At 52.6% G+C, this 19,069-nt stretch overlaps 1 protein-coding gene across 2 annotated transcripts in view; it reads left to right on the forward strand.

Moving 5' to 3' along the window:
• The window catches only part of CDH22 (cadherin 22), a 70,772-nt gene that overhangs the window by 21,712 nt on the left and 29,991 nt on the right, over nucleotides 1-19,069 (forward strand). For both annotated transcript variants that reach the window (XM_060123287.1, XM_060123288.1), the window contains exons 3-6: nucleotides 1,258-1,377; nucleotides 10,574-10,741; nucleotides 15,482-15,675; nucleotides 18,202-18,455. In XM_060123287.1, the coding sequence (XP_059979270.1) occupies nucleotides 1,258-1,377; nucleotides 10,574-10,741; nucleotides 15,482-15,675; nucleotides 18,202-18,455 (736 nt within the window). The remainder of the gene's footprint in view (nucleotides 1-1,257; nucleotides 1,378-10,573; nucleotides 10,742-15,481; nucleotides 15,676-18,201; nucleotides 18,456-19,069) is intronic.

The following is a 19,069-nucleotide window of genomic DNA, read 5'->3' on the forward strand; positions in this document are numbered from 1 at the left end:
GAACTGGCGTCACCCCCCAGCATGCCGCCCCGCTGGCCCAGAGAGCCCAACCCACCAGGAGGGCCCTACCCAGAACCTCAGGAGGCCTGGGCCCCGTCCCCTCACCATCAGGGCACCCAGAAGAGGGCATCTCCTTGAGGTGAGGTCTGAGTCTCATCCCCCTTGGATCCTATCCTGAGCCCCCAAGACTCCCTCTTGGGTCTTGCATCTCACACCCTCCTATCTGGAAAGGTTTGGATGGACCACACAGCTTTGCCCCTCCTTCCATTCACCCCCTCCCCCACCCCTTCCATCACCCCCACCCTGTCCAGCCTCACATCCCAAGCCCTGCTTTTGTCAAATTGAACATGATGTCAAATTAGAGCCATCTCTGGGACAGGCCTAGAGGAGCTCCCAGTTTAATGAGGCAGCGTCGAAAATCAATAACTTAATTGCCGCTGTTTGATGGACTTTTATCCAATTTATACTCTCCCCAGCAGCCTACGTGCAGAGCATGAGGAGAAGTGTGTGTGTCGGGGGCGGGAACTGTCTGGGCACCCAGGAGGAGGGGCGAGGAGGGCACCAGGACCCACAGCCAGCTACTTCCAAAGGGAAAGCTGGCCGCTGCTCTGCTGCCTGGGGCCCAAGAGACACTGGCCCCTGAGCCCCAATGAACTTGGTTGTCCTTCTGGGATGCCCACACATCCCCATGGCGGGATGGTGGGGGTGGGGGGATTAGGATGTGGGAGGAAGGAGGCAGAATTCCCTTGAGAAATCGGGAGGGGCTGGGATGGGTAGAAGGACCCCTGCTTTGGGAGTAAAGTGCCTGGTTTCCAGTGTTAGCTCTAACTCTGTGATGACCTTAATTGGTGAAAATAACCATTTCCACCACCCACTGAGATACTGCTCTGAGTTCTGCACTGGGAGATTAAAATGTGTTCCCTCATGAACCAAGGACTAGGACTGTCCCCATTTTGCTGGTGAGGAAACTGAGATGCAGAGAGGCTGTCTTCCCTTGCCAGAGTTTTACAGCTGGGAACCACCGAAGGGAGATTTGAATCCAGATCTGACTCCATGGTCATGCTTGTGCCACTGGGAAGGCCCCAGGTCTGGAAGCGGGTTGGGGCTTCATGTGGGGATGAGGACTGTGAGGGGATTGGCTTCAGTGACCTCCGGCCTAGGTCTCCTTTCCCAGTTTCTCTGGGAGTGGGGAGCCATGGGGAGGACGAGCACAGCGGCCCCAGCTGACCCTTGTCTCGCTTGGTCCCCCGGGCCCAGGCACGTCGGTGATGCAGGTGATGGCCTCGGATGCGGATGACCCCACGTACGGCAGCAGCGCTCGACTGGTGTACAGCGTGCTGGATGGCGAGCGCCACTTCACCGTGGACCCCAAGACCGGTGAGGGGCGGGGCCAGGCCAAAGGGGCGGAGCCGGGGCGAAACCAGAGGCGTGGCGAAAGGGGCGGTGCCGGAGGGGGCGGGCGGAAGTCTCTCAGCGTTCCAGCCAACAGTGCTGAGGTGAGGACAGAGGATACCGAGGCATCTTTCTGGCTCCAGGAGACCCCAGGGTCGCGGAGAGGGAGGGCGACCAGGCAGGAAGAGAGAAGGACCGAGGAGCAGAAAAAAAAATAGACTGGGGGGCGCCTGCAAGACTGGTGAGGAAACCAAAAGGCAGGGGGCTATCACTATGGGCCCCCTGAAAGGACTTCGGAGGTCTGAACTCAGTGGCCCCTCTTGCCGTTGGAGCTAAACTGAGGCAGGCGTGTCCGCAGCCCAGACGGGGTCGGTCATGGTCATAAGTGTCGCTGGGGGCCGGGGGTAAGGGGGGACGGCCGTCGGCCGGTGAAAGGCACCTTTTCGGCAGTTGTGAAAGCTGTTCAGGTGCCAGTTGTTACGGATCTGATGGGAAGACCGAGGCCGAGACGGTTAGGAAAGGATGGCTTCTTGACGTCCTTGCCCTCCCCGCCATCACCAAGCAATGGTGCAGCACTCCCACGCACCGTCCCCCACTCCCACGCACCGTCCCCCACGTCCCTCACTCTGGGGCTAGAACCTGAGTACATCTCTGAGGGGCCTCGTGAGAGTGGCAGGGAGAACAGAGGCAGGAGGCTGAGGCTCAGAGAGATGAAGTGGTTCACTCAAGGTCCCACAGCTGGGAGCGGCTGCCGGTGACAAGGGCAGTGCTCTCACTGTCCCAGGGACTGGAGAAGGCAGGGGATGAGACATCAGACACCACACAATGTTCATCAAATGCCTTCCTGGGGCTCACAGTTCAGTGGGGGCAGGGGGACAGGCATCCGTGTGGGCAATTAAGATGCAAGTTTCTTGGAGGCGGGAGCAGCAATCTCCAAAGGATAAGAAAGTGTTGGCCAGACCGAGATTCAGAGAAGGGCATTCCAGGCAGAGGGCATGGTGTACGCAAAACTGGGAGGAGGAGAACAGCCTGAGGCATGAGGGGAATTTTAAGCAACTCAGGACTGGAGAAGAGGCTTGTTGAGGGGTAATGTAGAGAGGCTGGCAGGGGCCTGACTGCCCCGTGTAAGGCGGGCTGAAGCACTTGGATTTTATTCTAAGAGTGGTGGAGTGGGAGGGTGTTTGATGGATTTGGGTTTGGGGTTTTTGTGTGTGTTTGTTTTGTTTAGGCGGAGAGGTTGAGGATTCCAGTCTATAATTGCATTCTCTTACACATAATATCCGCATTATTTTTTTCTCCTTGTGAAACTAATACGTTTTAGAAAACATTCAAACATTAAAGAAATGTTTTTTAAAAGAGACAAAGGAAGGAAGGAAGAAAGGGCTTCCCACCCTCATCCCCAGTAATTGCAACCCCAAAGGTAGCCACTTGGTATATATATCCTATGAGACCTTGAACTCATTCACTTGAAAAGTATTGAGGTTTTTTTTAAAAAAAAATAGATAATACATTTCAAGGTTCAAAATTCAAAAAGTCCAAATTTGTATTTAGTGGAAATTCTTCACCCCCTCTAGTCCCCCAGCCACCCAGTCTGTATCCCCAAGGCAACCAATGTAATTTTCTTGTGTATCTTTCCAGAGCTATTCTATGCATGTACAAGAAAATAGGTACATGTATTTGGTTTTTTTTTTTTTTACACAAATGGTAGCTATAAACACACACTATACACACTGCTTGCCTTTTTCGCTTAACAATACATCTTGCAGATTATTCCATATCGGTACATAAAGAGCTTCATCATTCTTTTATTTAACAGCTGTTGTGGATACACTAAAATGTATTTCGCCAGTCCCCTATTGATGGACACTTACGCTGTTTCCAATCTTTTTCTACGACGAACAGTGTTACAGTGCATAACCTCATACATAGATCATTTTGTGCTTGTGTGAATGTATCTGCAGGATAATTTTCAGGAAGTGGAAAAGCTGGGTCAAAGAGCATAGTGCGTTTGGAGGCTGGATAGATGATGAGGAAATGTACCAGATTACACTCCTGAAGACCCGATTACGAGAGAGCCTGTTTCCCTTCCCCCTCACCAACACTGTGGATTCATTGATTGACTTTTAAGCAGGGAAGTGACATGCTCAGGTTTTCATTTTAACAAGATCCCTCGGGCTGCCACTGTATAGCATGGCTCAGAGGCAGGAACTGAATTCAGGGAGACCCAGGAGCCTGGAGTGCCCAGCAGAGAGCCCCGAAAGACAGAAGCCAAAGCCTGCGCCCTTTCTCAGCACCCACCCAGACTCCTTAACCTGCTGCATCTAGTTAGGGAGCCAGAGATGATACGGGATTGGTAGAGAAGGTTAGTTGAGATACTGAGGAGGGAGAGTGAGGGATGACAGTGAGATTCTGCAAAGGGCAAACCTTGGAGGCCCGGATGCATGTACGGGACTATATTCAGGGAGGAATCTGGGGGTTCCTAACTTTGGAACCTAGGATGGGAAGGGGCACCACCTACAGAAACAGAAGGAGGAACGTGGATTAAGAAAACTGTCTAGGGACAGAGGAATTACTGAATGTGTTCCAGGATCTGATATAGAGCTAATTAATTCAATTTTAACTATATTGGCTTTAAGATGAGAGAAGAGGAGGAAAGAAACATCTAGGATGGGCCGTCTGAAATATGGGCCTAAAGCTCCAAGAATGGTTGAGGCTCTTTAAGCTTTGGTTTCCCCACGTACACAACAGAGGTAATAATACTCATGTCACATGATTGTCATGAGGATCAAGTGGGAGAGTTCATTCATTCATTCAGCAACTCTTTCTTGAGTCCTGTACATGCCCAGCTCTGCTCTAGGCTCTAGGAAGGCAGCAGCAGGGAAACCCAACACCCTACCCTCATGGAGCTTTTATTTAAGTAGGAAATACAGAAAATAAGCACATAAACATACAACATAATGTGGAGTAGCAATGAGTGCTAGAAAAACACATAAACAGGGTAAGAGAGTGGACTTAGACAAAGAAATCAGGACAGGCCTTTCCGGGGAGGTGATGTTGGGACTGAGTCCTGAATGAAGTGAGGGTGTGAGCCACTTCGTATCTAGGAGAGATACTGACATGCTCAGTGCAATACGTGGTACATAAACGTAAACCAGGTGGATGATGGGGATGATGATGATGGCGATGATGATGATGATGAAGCCTTCGTCCATTCAACCTGAGGAGGTGAAGTCCTTAGAGTTGATCAGCTTTAAGGTGGGGAGGAAAAGACAGAACACAGAAATAAGGGAAGGGCCAGGACTGAGTCTGGGAGGTGGCAGGGGTGGGCAGATGAAGCATCAGACTCCAGAGTGAGAAGGATGGCCAGGTTCTAAGAAAGAACATCCCCCACTGCAGAGAGTCGGGAGGAGGGTGGCAGGTGGGAGGCAGTGGAGCCTGGGAGGGCAGAAACAGTTCTCAAGAAGCCAGAAAGTGGGCACCAGGCAAGGTAAGTGAAGAAACACAAACAGGGTCCTTGCTTCTAGGGTCCTCCAACTTTCTCTGTTTGGAAGGGTCTTTGTAGACATTACCCAGGAAGGACCCGATTTTTCCTCCCCTTTCCTTCGGCCCCATGGTAGGAGCTACCCTGGTGCCATTTGCAGCCCCAGCTCCATTTTCCCAGCCAGGAATATTCCGCTCATGCGGGTCTATATTTAGCAGCTGCTGCGAGGTACAGTCTGTTCTCGCTGTGCAGATAGCAGGGAGCAGAGCCGGAACAGGGCCTGTGAGGAAGGTGTGAGGGAGGGGAGAAGGCGGGGCGCCACGAGGCTCGTGCCAGAGGAAGAATTAACTTGTGTGTTTTAAAGGCCAGGCCTGCCCGTAGATCCCCAACAGGGAAAACAGGGATGGTATTTGCGGGCTAATGAGGCGTCACTTGGGCTCCAGGGCCCCTTCTGCAGCATTTGCTGTTCTCCCCGGGGGCGGGGAGAACAACAGCTGGAACTGGGGCGACTGCTGAGGACAAGGCTGTGGGTTGCCGGGGCCAGGTTCTCATTACCAGCCCCCACTCACCACCACCCCAGCAAGAATAGAAGCCTCTCTCTCTCAGAGACTCCAAGATATCTGCTGACAATTCTCAATTGAGCCAGAGATGTTTGCTTTTCCTGGGAGGGACTGAAACTAACCTTTGTAAGTACCAGATCCTGATCAGGGTGATGTACTAGATCTGGTTTCTGCCTTCATGGTGCTTTTGTTCCAACAGAGAAGCCAAATACAAAGAGACAACTACACCCAGGCTGCGAGAGGCGGGCAGAGGGTCTATGGTTGTAGGTCAATAAGTCAAAATGTTTATCGAACACCTACTATATGCCGGACCCTATAGATAAGATGATGGATGGACAAGACCAGCATGAATCTCAGCCCTTGTGGAACTGATTTATGAGGTCCTCAACCCAGGACTTGAGGAGGGGGAATCATCAAGGCATCTCCAAAATGTGGGACCTGCTGCTGGAAGCTTTGTCTCATTAAACCCTCTTAACAGCCCTTCCAACTGGGTATCCCCATTTGACAGAATAGGAAACTGAGGCACAGAGAGAGTTAAGAACTTACCCGAGGTCAGATAACGTATAAATGGTGGAAAGAAGGCTTGAATCCATACCTGTCTGACCCCAAAGTCCTTCAAAATCCCGAAGTGCCTCTTATCTGACTCTGTGTAGCCCTGGCACATAGTAGGCCGTCAGTAAGGGTCCAATAAATGGGTCAGTGAGTGAATTTTCAGAGCCAGATGGTTTAAGAACAACTTCATCAGCTGATTTGGGAATTTTGCCCCAGGCCCCCCAGGAGGGCACCAGCCTCCAATATGATTCTCCCAGCATCAGGAGTGGGAAGTGGAACAGAGTAGATAGCAAAATATGCCATCAGTTCCTGCCATCCCTGAACTGCCTCTTGGTAAAGTGACTGTGCTGGGGAGAGGAGGGGTCTATTTCCCTGCCCTTTGAATCTGGGCTGCCTTATGACTTGCTTTGGGCCAACAGAATGTAGCAGAAGTGATGTTCTGCAAATTCTCAGATTAGGCCTTAAGAGACCTTGCAGTTTTCACTCTTCTCTCCTGGAACATGGGCCTGAGACTACCATATAAGGAAGCCAGCCCAGCTCAATGGAGGATGAGAGAGGTCTGGCCAATAGCCAGGGTCAACCGCCCGGCAGGTACATGAGGCTATCTTGGACCTTCCAGCCAGATGACCCTGCAGTGAAACGCAGCTGTGTGAGTGAGCCCCAAAGAGGGACGGCCTAGGGAGCTCGATTTCTCTGTTAACCTATCTACCGCTATATGACAAACCGTCCCCAAACACAGCGGCGTAAACAGCACCGATTTATTATGTGTCACAATTCTGTGGGTTGGATGGGCAATTCTTTTGCTGGGGTCACTCCCATGGCAACAGTCAGCTGGCAGGTCAGCTAGGACAGCTGGCATGGCTGGGCCTGCCACATGGCCTTTCATCCTGGCCTTCTTCACAGCACAGTGGTCTCAGGGTTCCAAGAGGACGAGCCCCAGTGCACAAGGGCTGATCAAGCCTCTGCTCTTGTCACACTTGCTAACGTCCCATTAGCCAAAGCAAGTCGCACGCACGGCCAAGGCCAGAGTCAGTGTGGGAGGGGATGACCCAAGGATGTGGATCCCAGCAGGCACCCTTCGTCGGGAGCTATCACCATAGCAACCTATCACTGGGTGTGACCCTAGGAACAGGGTCCAGAGGCAGCATGGCCTCAGGGTACCAACCTCCTAGTTGCCCAGAGATGGCATCTAATCACACACTGTTTACCTGTTTCCAGGTAAGAAGACTTCAGTGTCCCCAGTTCCCCTGGAGCTGGAAGTAACAGGGCAGCAAGGAGGCCGGCCACATAAGCATGGCTCCTCACCCACAGGGGCACACCTCAGCCAGACCCCTGCTCCGAGCCCCACTCAGAGTGAGGGTCGCTGAGCTTCTGGTCCACAAGCTCACAGATGTACAGCGGCCCCGATCCCATCACCAGCCTCCGCATCAGTGAGATCCTAGGTGTAAATGACATGCACAAAGCTTAGCACGGAGTAAGTGTTCAACTGGCCCGCACCCCTCCTGCCTTTCTGCCTGGCTCACACCAGGAGCCCTCTACCGCGTCTCTGGCCCAGTGATCACTCCCCCGTCAGTCCATCTGTCTACCCTCTCCTTCCTCCCTCCCACCCTCTTTCTCCACCCCTTGCTGTCCGTCTGCCTCTCTGGTGTCCCTGAGAAGCTCTGTTCACGCTGCCCTTGCTGTTCTTTGTCTTGCTTTCTCCCCGTCTTTCTCTCTTTCTGTTTCTCTCCAGGTCTCTGTCTCTCTGTGGATCTCTGTCTTACTGCCTCCGCCTGCGTGTGTGTATTTCTCTCTGGCTTTACTGCTCCCCTCCTTCTTTCTCTCTTTTTCTGTCTCTGTGGGTCTCCCTTTCCCTCTCCTCCCCTCCTTTCCCTTCCTCTTTGCCTCTGAGTGTGTGGCTCTCTGTCTCTTTCCCCTCACTAGATTGCCCTCTGTCTGTCTGTCTCTTCTCTCTCTTCTTCCCTCTCTGCCACCTTCATCCTTCTTCCTCTCCTCTCTTTTCCCTTTCTGCTCTTTCCCTCCTTCCAGCCCCCCAGGGGAGAGGACGTGACAGGCCCACATTCCCAGTACAGCCCCTGCTGTCCAGGACTGCAAACACTTAGCTAAGAGACCAGCCAGGGCCTTGGGCCCCATGCTCATCCCTAGAAGGGCATCCCTCTGACAATCCCAGTGTTGAGGTGCGGCTCCAGGGGGAAGGGACAAGGGGCCTGCTGCGTGATTGGAAGCATGTCTTGCCTGATTAGGACTGAGACGAGCACGGGGGCTGTCTCATGAGCTTAGACGGGACCACATAAACAGCATTGCTCTGTCAGAGGCCTGGGCTCTCCCCTTGTACCTGGTGGTGGGGGAGAGGGGGGATACCAGGCAGGCTGGGCAGGGACCCTCCGTCCTTACAGTGTTCCAGCAGAGCAGTCCACAGCATGGATTCTGGCCCCAGAGTGCCTGCTGGAATCCTGACTGTGCGCTTCCTACATGTGTGACCTTGGGCCAGTGCTTAACCTCTCTGTGCCTCCATCTCCTTATCTGTAAACTGGGTATAAGCAAAGCACCTTCCTCCCAGGGGTGTTGAGAAGATCAAATGAGGCAGTTCACTCAGATGCACATCAGGGTCAGTTATTGTTGTTATTGTCACATGCAATCCTCGTGAGATGAAACTCTGAGCCAGTGGTTCTCAACCGGTTTTGTCCCCAGGGACCATTTGACAGTGTCTGGAACTAGGGTTGGGCAGGGAGGGTGCTGCTGCCAGCGTCTAGTGGATGGAATTATCCTGCCCAAAATGTCCATGGTACCAAGTTGGAGAATCTTGTTCTTTAGGGAGGTATTGTGATTGTCCCATTTTACAGATAAGGAAACTGAGGTTCAGAGAGGTGAAGGGATCTGCTCAAGATCACATGGTCAACAAACGGCAGATCTGGGATTTATCCCAAGTTCGTCTGCTTCCAAGTCTCCCCTGCCCTTGGAAAGACCAGTCCCGGCTGAGGAGGGGTCAAGAGAGAGCTTACTGAGGAGTCTTGAAGGCTTCTGATAGAGAGTCTGTATGACCCCTGGTTAGACGGACTACACTTTCCATATCTCCATGGGATCCCTCAAAGTAGGGTCACCCCCTAGGTGCCCACCCCTGGCTCCCCCAGCTATACACACACGCACACGCGCACACACACACACACACACACACACACACACACTCACACTCCAGCCTCTCCTCCCATTCCGTTGCCTTTATTGGCATCTAGAGGCTGTCTGGGGACATCAGGAGTGAGAGGTTGGGTATTATGGGGCACATCATGGGGCTGCTGGTGCGTGACTCCACCTGGCGCTCAGGCCCTGGGCACCACCTGTCACCACTGGTGCTCGCAGGTTGGAGTGGGTCGGGGGGGTGGGGGGTGGGAGGGGGAGGCTCTGAATGGCTCATCCACTTCCCCCTCCCCCCTGGTCTCCCACTGGCAGGGAGACAAGAAGCCCAGGCTTCCCCTGCACAGGATCAATCTTGTGGCCACCCCGACTCCTGCCGCCTCTCCCCCCGCTTCCGTTAACAGCTTGAAGGATTGTCTGATTAGCGATTAGCTGGTGCCTGGACAGAGAATCTAGGGCCAGGCCTGAGAGGAAGGGGCTGGGACCCCCAGGGCAGGGGGATGACTTAATCGTGGAGGGGTGTGCGGGGGGGAATAAGTGTGTGCAGTAGCTATGCGTGCGCGTGTGACCTCATGTGTGTTACGTATGTAGTACATAAGTGTGTGAGACATATCAGTGTTTGTGTGCACGTAAGTGTGACTCCAAGGTGAGTGTGTTTGAGGGTGGGTGTGAGTCCAGTTCATTTTGTTAAACACTCACCGAGCTGCCACTCCAGGCCTGGCTCTGGGCTGAGCGCCACTGACCCAGAGACAAATCAGACACAGGCCAGGCTCATGCAGAGAATTATTGCAGGTTCCCCCTCACATGGGGAAACCGAAGCCCCCAAAGTGGGATCGGTAGCCCAGGGGGTCACACAGTGCCTGGTTCTAGACCCTACGCCTCTTTTTAGTAAACTAAATAGTCTATATTCTATTGCTTTTGTGTTGCGTGTGTGTGTTTGAGAGTGTGTGTTAGTATGTGTGTGTATGTGTACGAGTGTGTGGGAAGGTGTGTTTTAAAGTGTGTATGTGTGAATCTGATAGTTGTGTGTATGTGTGAAAGAGTAGTGTGTGTGTGAGTGTGTGTGTAGCATAGAATCTGTGTGCGTTATCTGTGAGCCTATCTATATAAGCACGTGTGTGTGTGTGTGTAGCATAGAATCTGTGTGCGTTATCTGTGAGCCTATCTATATAAGCACGTGTGTGTGTGTGTGTAGCATAGAATCTGAGTTATCTGTGAGCATATCTATAGAAGCACGTGTGTGTGCGCGCATGCGCGCATGTGTGTGTGTGTGTGTGTGTGTGTGTGTGTGGTGGCTGCTGGGCCCCACACCTGCACAGCGGCCATATCCGTGTCTTCTGCATCAGCCGCTCCCCTCCTGAACTTGAACGAGCCCGGCTCTGCCTAGGGAGGGGTCTCCGTATCAGCTGGCAGCTGGCAGGGGGGCATCCCTGGCCTCACCCTCCCTCATCCACAGGCGTGATCCGGACGGCCGTGCCTGACCTTGACCGCGAGAGCCAGGAGCGCTACGAGGTGGTGATCCAGGCCACAGACATGGCGGGCCAGCTGGGCGGCCTCTCCGGCTCCACAACTGTCACCATCGTGGTCACCGACGTCAACGACAACCCTCCCCGGTTCCCGCAGAGTGAGTGAGGCCTTCTCAGAGGGAGGAGGCAGATCCGTGTGTCTGTCTGGTCATCCCTCCAAGCCACCCACTGACCCCGAGCTGCCTTGTAGGCTTCCCGCCATAGAGGAGCTCCCCCATCTGTCTGTGTCCATCCATCCGAGTCACCCACGTACCCCCTGCCCCTCCAGCCACTCTTCTTGCAGGGGATGGCCTCAAAGTCATCTGATTTTCCATACATCCAAGTAACGCGGTTACCTTGCCACCCCTCACCTTGCTTCCTGCCAAGAGTGAGCCCCGTCTGTCCACCCACCCCGACCGGCCCTTGCACACACCCCTGTCCTGCTTATTGTGTGTGTGATCTGCTACTGACCCAGGCTTGCAAAGGGACATTGGAGGTGGGAGGACAGATACAAGGATATCTTAGGGATGTAGACAGAGGCTGCAGCCATGCCCAAGCTGAGTGACACCTATAATTGTGCATGGAGATGCCAAGGTCTGGAGTGACAGGTCTTACCCTTTTCCTCTGAGCCTGGAGGGCAGGATTCCGTGCTCCTGAACTAGGAGGCCTTTCCACTCTCTGCCTCCCCAGGCACAGCAGGGTGGAGGCGGCTTCTCTGACTCAGCCCCCCACCGCCCCATCAGCCCAGCCAGCCCCTCTGTCCCAGGTTCGGGCTGAGCCGAGTGAGAAGCCGCCGAAGCTGGCAGAGACTAAATGCCGTGGGGAGCTGGGCTGATTCCTATCGGGCAAGTCATTACTTGAGGTCTGCTGCTCTCACATTAGGCCCCGCCACAGGGGACTGACCCCCGAGAGATAAGGGAATCCAATCCCTTAGCTGAGAGCACATCGCAGCCTGAGCGCCTCAGTCCAGACGCACAGCGGGGTGGGCAGAGCCGGCCAGCCAGCTCCACATCGTTGCCAGGGAGCCTGGTATGGCAGCCGCCCCCAGCCACTCCTCCAGCCCAGCCCCACTCACCGATGGGAAGCTTCAAAGCACCGTGTGGAGGGGCGGGGACCACCCAGTCTTCTGCCCAGCTGTGTGATGCTCTGTGCCAGGCCTGAGCCAGAAGGGGTAGGGCAGAGCAGAGGGGCCAGGGTCCCCCAGAAGACTCCTGTTTATTCATTCATGTACTCCTTCATTCTTTCTTTATCGTGAAATACACACACAAACAGAAGTACGTAAAATAGAAATGTCCAGTTCGACAAATAATTACAAAGCAAACACTCCTGTAACCACCAGCCAGGACCCCAGAAGCCACCAAAAGCCTCTTCTCTTTTTTTTCCCATCCAGCTATTCCTTTATTTTATTTTTTAATTTTTTTAACATCTTTATTGGAGTATAATTGCTTTACAATGATGTGTTTGTTTCTGCTGTATCACAAAGTGAATCAGCTATACGTATACATGTATCCCCATATCCCCTCCCTCTTGTGTTTCCCTCTCACCTTCCCTATCCCACCCCTCTAGGTGGTCGCAAAGCACCGAGCTGATCTCCCTGTGCTACGCGGCTGCTTCCCACTAGCTATCTATTTTACATTTGGTAGTCTGTATATGTCCATGCCACTCTCAAGCCCTTTCTTGATCATAACTTCTCCCCCCAAACCCTCCTCCGGAGTTAACTTCCATCTGCTTTTGTGATCATCTCCTTGCTTTTCTTTTTGCTTGAAGTGTAGTTGATGTATAATATTATATAAATCATAGGTGCACAATATGGTGATTTGCAAGTTTTAAAGGTTATACTCCATTTATAGTTATTACAAATTATTTGCTATATTCCCTGTGTTGTACAATATATCCGTGTAGCTTATTTTAAACCTAATAATTTGTACCTCTTAATCCCCTCCTCCTATCTTGACCCTTCCTCCTTCCCTCTCCCCCTTGGTAACCACTGGTTTGTTCTCTATATCTGTGAGTCTGCTGCTTTTTTATTATATTCACTAGTTTGTTATATTTTTTAAATTTTTATTTATTTATTTATTTTTGGCTGTGTTGGGTCTTCGTTTCTGTGCGAGGGCTTTGTCTAGTTGCGGTGAACGGGGGCCTGTCTTCATCGCGGTGCGCGGGCCTCTCACTGTCGCGGCCTCTCTTGTTGCGGAGCACAAGCTCCAGACACGCAGGCTCAGTAGTTGTGGCTCACGGGCCTAGTTGCTCCACGGCATGTGGGATCTTCCCAGACTAGGGCTCGAACCCGTGTCCCCTGCATTGGCAGGCAGATTCTCAACCACTGCGCCACCAGGGAAGCCCTGTTATATTTTTTAGATTCCCCATATAAGCGATATCATACAGTATTTTTCTTTTTCTGTCTGACTTATTTCACTTAGCATAATGCATTGTAAGTCCATCCATGTTGCTGCAAATGGCAAAATTTCATTCTTTTTTATGGCTGAGTAGTATTTCATTGTGTATATATATACCACATCTTCTTTATCCATTCCTTTAGGGTTGATTCACCCATGTAGGCATCGACTAACATTTAGTTTAATTTCATGTTTTTTAACCTTATCTAAATGGAGCCACACAATACAAATGATTTGTGTCTTGCTTTTTTTTCTCTCAAAATTATGTTTGTGAAATCACATGTTGTTGCTTGTAGCTATAATTTATTCATTTTCACTGCTGTATAGTATTCCATGATTTATCTATTCTCCTGTCAGTGGACATTTGGGTTGTTTCCAGTTTGAGGCTATTATAGAGGATATAATTGCTCTCTCTCTATATATATATATAATGTTCAACTGCTTTGAACATTGTTGCATGTGTCCTAGTGCCATTTTGCATACATTTCTGTAGTGTACAGAGGAGCAGAATAAACTCATCTTCAATTTTACTAAATAAAGCCAAATTGTTTTCCCCCACGAAGAAATGCATGTGTCCATTGTACTGTATCCTCACCGACAGTTAGTACTGTCAGATTCTTTCATTTGTGTTAATCTGGTGAGTGTATACTAGTATCTCATGCTGCTTTTCATTCATTCACTCACTAGTCACTCACACATTTCACTTATGTGACAGCCTGGTGTTCTGCCAGGCACCGGGAATGCCTGATGAATAAGGGATGTGGTCCCAGCCTTGCCGGAGCTCACACCCCTGAGGGAGGGAGGGAGAGAGAGAGAGGGAGAGAGAATAAACAGAAAATGATAGGGAAATGCAGTAATCCTTACAATGGGATGAGCTTGGGGGCCCTAGACACACAGGAACAGAGCCTGGAGGTCTGGGAAGCTTCCCTGTTGGAGGTAATATTCAGTGAGACTAAAAATGAGTAGGAACAGGGGAGGTGAGGGCAGAGAGGAGAATAAAGAGAGGGAATGTCTAGAGGTGGGACAGAGCAAGTCATCCTGAAGGAATTACAAGAACTTCAGCCCGACTGAAGCTCAAGTTAGGGTAGGCGGTTGCGGGCACGAGGCTGCAGAAGTCAGCAGGGGCCAGGCAGCAGGCATCTTGCAGGGCAGGCCAAGGGGCTTGTACAACTCCATCCCAAGGGCAGCAGTGAGCTATGGCAAGGATGAACGCAGGGGAGCGGCGAGGTCAGCTTGTGTTAAAGCGCCCCCCAGCCCGGCTGTTTATGTGACAGTGAATCAGAGGCAGCCACTCCACACAAGGGTATCCAGACCAGAGGGGGTCCCAAGAGACACATCCCCATCTCCACAACCCCTGCTGGCCCATCATTTAGCAAATCACCCTCACCTTCATCTCGGCTCTGGGAGGAGAGCAGGGAGCTGTTTGCGTCCCACCTGACCCTCATTCCTTCTGGTTTCCCCCTGCTTCCCCACCTCCTCTGGCCACAATGGTCATCTTGCCATTCTTCAAACACGCCAGGCATTGCACCCACCTCAGGGCCTTTGCACCTGCTGTTCCCTCTGTCTGGAATGCTCCTTCTGAAATATCTGCTTGACTCACTCCCTCACCTCCCTCAGACTTTTGCAGAAATGTCATCTTTTCCTCAATTGCCTTATTTAAAACTCCACACACACCATCATCATCACTCCCATTTCCCTTCGCAGCTTTATTTTTCTCCAAAGTACCATTTGACCTGCTGTTTTACTGATGTGATTGTTTAGTGTCTTTCTCCTTCCATTAAGAGGAAAGCACTGTGAGCCCTGGGACTTGGGTCTGTTTTGCTTGTTGCTGGAACCCCAGTGCATAGAGCTGCATCTGGGACATCATAGATACTAAATAAATATGTGGAAATGAAGGAACCAATATCATTAACATCAACAGCAACAAAAAATCAGCATGAAGCCCCACTGTTCTAAGGCAATTTGTTCCATTTATTGGGTAGCTACCAGGTGTTGGGCCCTATGCTAAGCAATTGACAGGCATCATCATCTGAGTTAATTGCAGGATGAACAGTGCTGTTAGGAAGGCACTGTTATTATTCCCATTCTACAGATGAGGAAAACCAAAGCTTGGGATTACACAGCTGGGACTGACTCTAGAGCCTTAGCCTTGATCGCTGTGCTCCTCTGTCCCTTCACTGGGCAGATGGGGACACTGAGTCCCAGAGAACTGCAGGCACTTTCCCAAGTCAATCAGAGAATAAAGCCAGGGTGAGAATTAAAACCCTCCTCTTTGCACTGCATCCCACATTTCTGCAGGGGACGCACCTCTCCCAGCATCAGTCCTGGCCAAGCAGGGAGCGCCTTTAAGACACTGCCCCCCAAGGAGCCCATCTGAGACACCCCACTCCTCTCCCCTAGTGCTGGTGGGAGCTGGGGGAGGGGCTGTCACTCCATCCCTGCTCACAGCTGTATTCCCTACAGAGATGTACCAGTTCAGCATTCAGGAGTCGGCCCCCATCGGCACAGCTGTGGGACGCGTGAAGGCCGAGGACTCAGACGTGGGTGAAAACACAGACATGACTTACCACCTCAGGGAGGAGAGCGGCAGCGGTGGCCATGTGTTCAAGGTCACCACAGACAGCGACACTCAGGAGGCCATCATCGTAGTGCAGAAGGTGCAGGGCTGCCCCAGGATGGGTGGGGGAGGCAGGCCCCAGGGCAGCAGGGTCAGGGGGTCTGTTGAGTGGCCAAATATCCCCACCCCACTCCACTCCAGGGATTAAGTCTCTCCGGAAACTCTGGACCAACCTGGTGTCATTCCCATTTTACAAATGGGAAAATGAAGCACAGAGAGGTAAAGTGACTTGTCCAAGGTTGCACAGCTAGTTGTCAAGAGCCAGGATTCAATCCAGATTTGAATCTGTGCTCTTCAACACTATGCTGAGCTACTTCAAGTTCATACCAGGCCCTTCACACTCATTGTTTCCTTTAATCCTCATGTTCCCCTCTGAAGGAAATATGCCCATTTTTACAAGTGAGAAAACAGAGGCTCAGAGAGGTAAGAGGGCTTGCCCAAGAGCACACATGTCAAGGGTAGAGTGGGATTTGAACCCAGGTCTGGTGAGCCCAAAGTGCTTTCCTTCCTGAGTCTAACAGCCTCCTCACCCACTGGCCAGCCTCGGAACCAGAAGCTAAAACAGCAAAGTCAGCAACCCCTAGGGAAAGTGGACGGAGGTCAAATAAAAAAGCAAAAATCCATCTTCCAGGACTTGGTCACAGGCTTGGCAACTCAGGGCTGCGCAGGCCTTTGAGCCTGTCCGCTCCAACCCTGCTGTCCCGTGGGAGGTCTAAATCCCCTGCCCTGGCCCACAAATGGTCATAGGCCTTTGTACGTGCCCGGGGATGGGATGCTCACTCCCTACCATCGTCCAGCTCTTCCTCCTCCCATTCAGCCAGAATCCGTCTCCTTCAATCTGCTCCTATCAGCCCAGGTTCTGCCCTCTGGGACCCACAGAAACATCTGCCCCCCGACGGCCCTTCATTCACTCAATAAGCAAACTCTCTACCTGGCCTTGAGGGCTTGAGGATAGAGAAAACTCCCAGTTTCTTCAACAAGGATAATAATATAATACTAATACTTATAATGAGTGTTTACATTGTGCCAGGAATCCTTCCACTGCTTTCCATGTATTAACTCAATTGATCCCTACAATGACCCTCTGAAGTACCATTATTGCCCATTTTATAGATGAGAAACTGAGGCCCTGAGAACTTCAGACATTTGCATCCAAGGTCATGCATCTTACAGAGCAGTTGTAGGGCTATGGGTCCGGGCAGTCTGCCTCCAGGATCCACCCTTTTAAGCATTCAGTGGTTTTCAGTCTTCTGACCTCCATTTGTCCTCACTGTAAGATGAGCCCATTTCACAGATGGGGAACTGGAGGCCCAGAGAAGCCCAGCATCACACAGCAACAGAATCAGGCCCCAAGCCCAGCCTGGGGACCCCAGCACAGCATTTGCTCTCATCCACAGTGCTGCCTCTATCCTGCCCCCCTCTCCTCCCTGGCTCTTGGGCCCCCCTCCCGCCTGCTCCAGCAGTGGCGCCCGAGGTGCCTCTGTGGAGTCAGTGCTGGCTCAGGGAGCAGAGCCCCCGCCTGATGGATGACCTGGCTCCAGAGCCCATCGCTCACTCCCAGACCAGGCCCGTGCCTGCCTCCCTGCATCCTGATTTCCCAGGCAACAGGATGGAGGAAGGAGGCAGGAGGTAGCCCTTTTTTTTTTGCTGCTGGAGAAGGGGGCAGGGGATGGGAGGTTCTGAGAGGAAAGGACGGTCCCTACACACAGGGCAGATCTCCAGGAAGGTGGCCCCTGCTACTCAGATAGCTCCCCCACCGTGTAACGGAGGTGCCTGTGGTTCCACCAGTGCCATTTCTCTTTGCTCTAAGGCATTGTCCTTAGGAGGCCAGCACCCATACAGCCACGGAGCTTGTCCATCAGAGCGTCACCCACCAGCACTCTCTGATGAGAAGCAGGGCTCAGCATGGCTTTAGCCAGATCTCGGAGGAAAGCTCTAAGGCAGCCAGGCTTATCAGGCTCAACTCACATTAGCGGCTGCCACCAGTATATACCAGGAACGTGTCATTTAACCCTCCCACCTGAGGCCCAGAGAGGCCAAACAGACTGCCGGCAGACACAGAGCCAGTCAGCGCGGATCCAGTACCTTTCCTCTCGTGGGCCTGGGACTTGGGAGCCGACCTTGGGCAAGTTACAGAGCCTTCTGGGCCTCGATAAAATGTGATGATAATAATAATACAAGCCTCTTTGGGATGTTGTAAGATAGATGAGCCACTATGTTTAGAACACAGGCACACAGCGCGTTGTAAGTTAATAAATTAATGCCCCAACCTACTGTGCTCTGTAGTGGGAAGTCTGGGTATCAGTACTTGACCCTGTGTCCCTGGACAAGACTGTCCCCAGCAGGGCCTTACTTTCTCCACTTGTAACCAGAGAGGGTTGGTCTGGGTCTTGGACAGCCGGTTCCGTGGTGCAGCCTGATACCCCGGAGGCCCTGCTGAGTCAACTGTCACCTTGGGCCAGCTCCGCCCTCTCGGGGCCCATCCCCCCTGACTTAGGATCTGTCCGCCCCGAGGTGTTGAGCAGACCCCAACCCACTCACCGGCCCTCTGCTTCCTCCCCACCAGCGCCTGGACTTCGAGTCCCAGCCCGTGCACACCGTGGTCCTGGAGGCGCTCAACAAGTTCGTGGATCCCCGCTTCGCTGACCTGGGCACGTTCCGCGACCAGGCGATCGTGCGTGTGGCCGTGACCGACGTGGACGAGCCCCCCGAGTTCCAGCAGCCCTCCGGCCTCCTGGAGGTACAGGAGGACGCGCAGGTGGGCTCCCTGGTCGTCGTGGTGACGGCGCGGGACCCCGACGCCGCCAACCGGCCCGTCCGGTGAGACCCCCGCCCGGGGCCGACGCCTGCTGCCTGCTACCCCGTCAGCGCCCTCGGACAGACGGCGGGCAGAGGGGGAGGGGGAAAAGATGGTGTGGGGGGAGGGGAGAGAGAGAGATGGACACAGAGATGGAGAGAAACAGGCCGGGAGCCAAGGAGACAAAGGAAACAGGTTAGAGAACAGTCGCAGAGAGACAAGGGACCCAGGATAAGGAGAGAACCAGGTGTGACAGACACAACACAGTGACCTGGGCTCAACCTCAGTCCTCCACCAAAAAAAAAAAAAAGATAATTTCAGCTTTTCAGGTCAAAAATGTTGAAAACCATCGTCGAGCTCTGTTTTTCTCTCACACCTCCCTCCAGTCCATCAGCAGCCCCTGTCATCCCTGCTTTAAAATCATCAGCAGAGTCAGACCATTTCTCACCTCCTCCGCTGCCGCCACCCTGGTCCAAGCCACCTCCTTCTCCTGCCTGGATTACTGCCTCCTCGCTGGACTCCCTGCTTGTGTCCTCACACCTCTTCAGTCTAGAATGGGCACAGGAGCTAGACTGATCCCACCCAAATGTAAATCAGAGCGTGGCCCTCCTCTGCTCAAAGCCCTCCAAAGGCACCT

Source organism: Lagenorhynchus albirostris, chromosome 15, assembly GCF_949774975.1.
Source record: "Lagenorhynchus albirostris chromosome 15, mLagAlb1.1, whole genome shotgun sequence".
Taxonomy (NCBI): Eukaryota; Metazoa; Chordata; class Mammalia; order Artiodactyla; family Delphinidae; genus Lagenorhynchus; species Lagenorhynchus albirostris.